At 39.4% G+C, this 3,060-nt stretch overlaps 1 protein-coding gene across 1 annotated transcript; it reads left to right on the top strand.

Moving 5' to 3' along the window:
- The first annotated feature begins 396 nt into the window (after window positions 1–396).
- LOC108996217 (NAC domain-containing protein 2-like) lies at window positions 397–2,412 on the top strand. Its single transcript, XM_018971987.2, has 3 exons — window positions 397–701; window positions 1,234–1,508; window positions 1,645–2,412. The coding sequence occupies exons 1-3, from the start codon at window positions 542–544 to the stop codon at window positions 2,077–2,079; spliced, it is 870 nt and encodes a 289-aa protein (XP_018827532.1). The 5' UTR covers window positions 397–541; the 3' UTR covers window positions 2,080–2,412.
- Window positions 2,413–3,060: the final 648 nt, after the last annotated feature.

Below are 3,060 nucleotides of genomic sequence, written 5' to 3'. Positions count from 1 at the left end.
GAGGTGACCCACTCATAAACTAGCGTTTACGTCAACTGTCAACCCGTCATTTACGCGAAGGTACGAAACTGACCCTAATCTTAGACGTGGTAGAGAGTGCACGAGCGAGAGATTGAACGCCCCGGGGCGCATTGATGACCGATGAGAGACTAGTGGCAGTCAAGCAGTTCTGGTTGAGCCGACTTTTGGAAACGGACAAGGTAGGTGACGGAAGCAATGACAGAATCACAGAAGAGTGGGACATGCACACGCGTCGGAGTTTGATTTGCCTGTCGACGCGTGCCTCTGTGCGGCCCAGGCTGCGGTCAGCACGTTTTTGTAGCACTAGCTATGACCTGCACCCCGTCCCCCTCGAGGCGTCGTATACCTCTATATAAAAGACCTCAGCTTCCTCGACTTAGCTCTGCAATTGCAAGTTATCCAGAAGAAAAAGAACCCACGAAGAAAACTTGAGAAGGAGAGAGGGAGAGAGAGGAAAAAGCTTAGAGATATTAATTTCTTCTTCCAGAAGTAAAAGAAACAAGAGAAGGGACTTTGGTGAATGACGAGTGAGCTACAGTTACCACCAGGGTTCAGATTTCACCCCACCGACGAGGAGTTGGTAAATCATTATTTGTGTAGGAAATGCGCGTCGCTGCCTCTTGCTGTTCCTATTATTAGGGAGATTGACCTCTACAAGTTTGATCCATGGCAGCTCCCAGGTAAAATCCTTAATTTCCTACTTTCTCTTTTTACTCATTACAGAAGACCATGTGTTATTGGATTTTGATTTGCGGTCCACTTTTGCGAATTGGGGTCAGCTTAATATCACTTAAATTTGCTTTGGGTTGTTTAGTTTCTTTCTAAAACTATGGGGTTCTGGTTTCCCCCTTTTCAGTTTCTGAAATCGAGAAAACAGGGTAACCTTTCTTCTTCCTTCTGGTGAATTTCCCAATCCAATCACGGAAGAATTGTATTTAGTTTTCGGTTTGGGTAAACCGGTTTGCTGGATTTTAAAAGAATTTGCTTCGCTTTCTTCAGAAATGCAGCGAATTTCACGGATGAGTTTTAAACTTTACACCACTTTATTCGTTTTAATTTGAGATAATATTATAAACTTTCTTCTCCAAAAAATAAAATATATATTACATATGGGTTGGAAAGGAAGTCGCTGAATCATAACTTGAATGATTGTGTATTTCTCTTTCTATTTTCATTTTTGTTTAATTTCTTTGTTTACGTTGATTTGTGTAGACATGGCTCTGTACGGTGAAAAGGAGTGGTATTTCTTCTCCCCAAGAGACAGGAAATATCCAAACGGTTCCCGGCCCAACCGAGCGGCCGGAACCGGCTACTGGAAGGCTACCGGAGCCGACAAGCCCATCGGCAAGCCCAAGCCACTGGGAATCAAGAAAGCACTTGTTTTCTATGCTGGCAAAGCTCCCAAAGGAGTCAAAACCAATTGGATCATGCACGAATACCGCCTTGCAAATGTCGATAGGTCTGCCGGCAAGAAAAACAACTTGAGGGTACGTACAACTTCTCCTCTCATTCTTCTATACATATATACATAAAAAAAAAAAAAAATCCAGAAAAGTACTGAGAAATATAAGATTTTGATGCCCAAATTTAGTCTAATTTATTGGGTTTTGGTTTCCATTACAGCTTGATGATTGGGTCTTATGTCGACTTTACAACAAGAGAGGTACGGTAGAGAAAAACTACGCCATGACGGAGCAAAAGATGGCAAACTCGCCAGAAATCGAGGAGCAGAAACCAAAAATTACGGCGTCCGGACAGTACAACATAGCACCGTCATCAATGATCACCGGCGACCAATTACACATGGATACTTCAGAGTCGGTGCCAAGGTTGCATACCGACACGAGCAGCTCAGAGCAAGTGGTGTCGCCCGACGTCACCAGCTGGGAGAAGGAGGTCCAAAGTGAAGCCAAGTGGGAGGAGATACAGAATGCATTCAATTCTTTCGATTCTTTTCAGTGTTATAATTACATGGATGGGTTCGCAGAGGACCCTTTTGCCTCTCAAGTTCAGTACCAAATGGACCAGATCTCACCTCTTCAGGACATGTTCATGTAACTGGCTAACAGCAGAGGCCACTTTGATCAGATCAACGGCTCAGATCATCTTAGATCGGGACTAAATATTATTTGTAATTCATTGTAGGTCAGTAAGGTCATATATATATATATATATATATATATATATATACAGTGGTGATGATTTGGATTTGAATTATGATCGATAAAAGATGAAGGTGTAGACGTGTAGGATATCCAACGGGACTTGTTAGATTTTCCTGATCGTGTTAATATGTAGTACTCTGTGGGAAAATTCTTTGAAATTGTAGCTGGATTCTTTCCATACGTACAATTAATGAAAAAAGCTTATTTTATAAGTTTATTTATTATACACCAACTATCTTCTTGATATTAAATAATAGTTATATTTTAATTCTTTTTATAATTATTTTGAATTTTACTATTAGGTGATGATTTTTTTAGTGATGACTTTTTTTTTTTTTTTTTAACCAAGCTTTATCTTTATATATAGAGGAAAAACATAACATTGAGTTCATGTTCTTAATTTACAAACATATCTACTTTAAGGAGGTCTTTACCACTATGAAAATCTAACATGCAAGGAGAAATTAATAAAAATGAAATATTTTCATAGGCCTGCGTTGAAACTGCCCATTGTGCCAAATTATGCTTGCATCGATTTTTGTCTTGATGTATTTTTATAACTTTTCATGTTTTGAAGTTGCCAAAAAGATGCCTGATATCTCTGATAATATTTTGCATAGTCCAATCTGAAGCTTGCTTCTTGTTGTTTATTGCTTGAACAACTAGATTTGAATCACTTTGAACTATGATTTTCTTGAGCTTTAGTTTTTCAGCTTCTTCTATGATCATCAAGGCTGCAGCTGCCTCTCCTATATTGGGGTTGTTGCTTTGAATGAAATCTGTTTTAACCACTATTATATTCCCTGAATCAGATCTACAAATTGCAGCAAGAGTATTACATTCTTTCTTAACCGCCACATCAAAGGTTAGAAGA

This window comes from Juglans regia, chromosome 1 (genome assembly GCF_001411555.2).
Source record: "Juglans regia cultivar Chandler chromosome 1, Walnut 2.0, whole genome shotgun sequence".
Lineage (NCBI taxonomy): Eukaryota > Viridiplantae > Streptophyta > Magnoliopsida > Fagales > Juglandaceae > Juglans > Juglans regia.
This window is presented reverse-complemented; position numbering and strand designations above follow the sequence as displayed.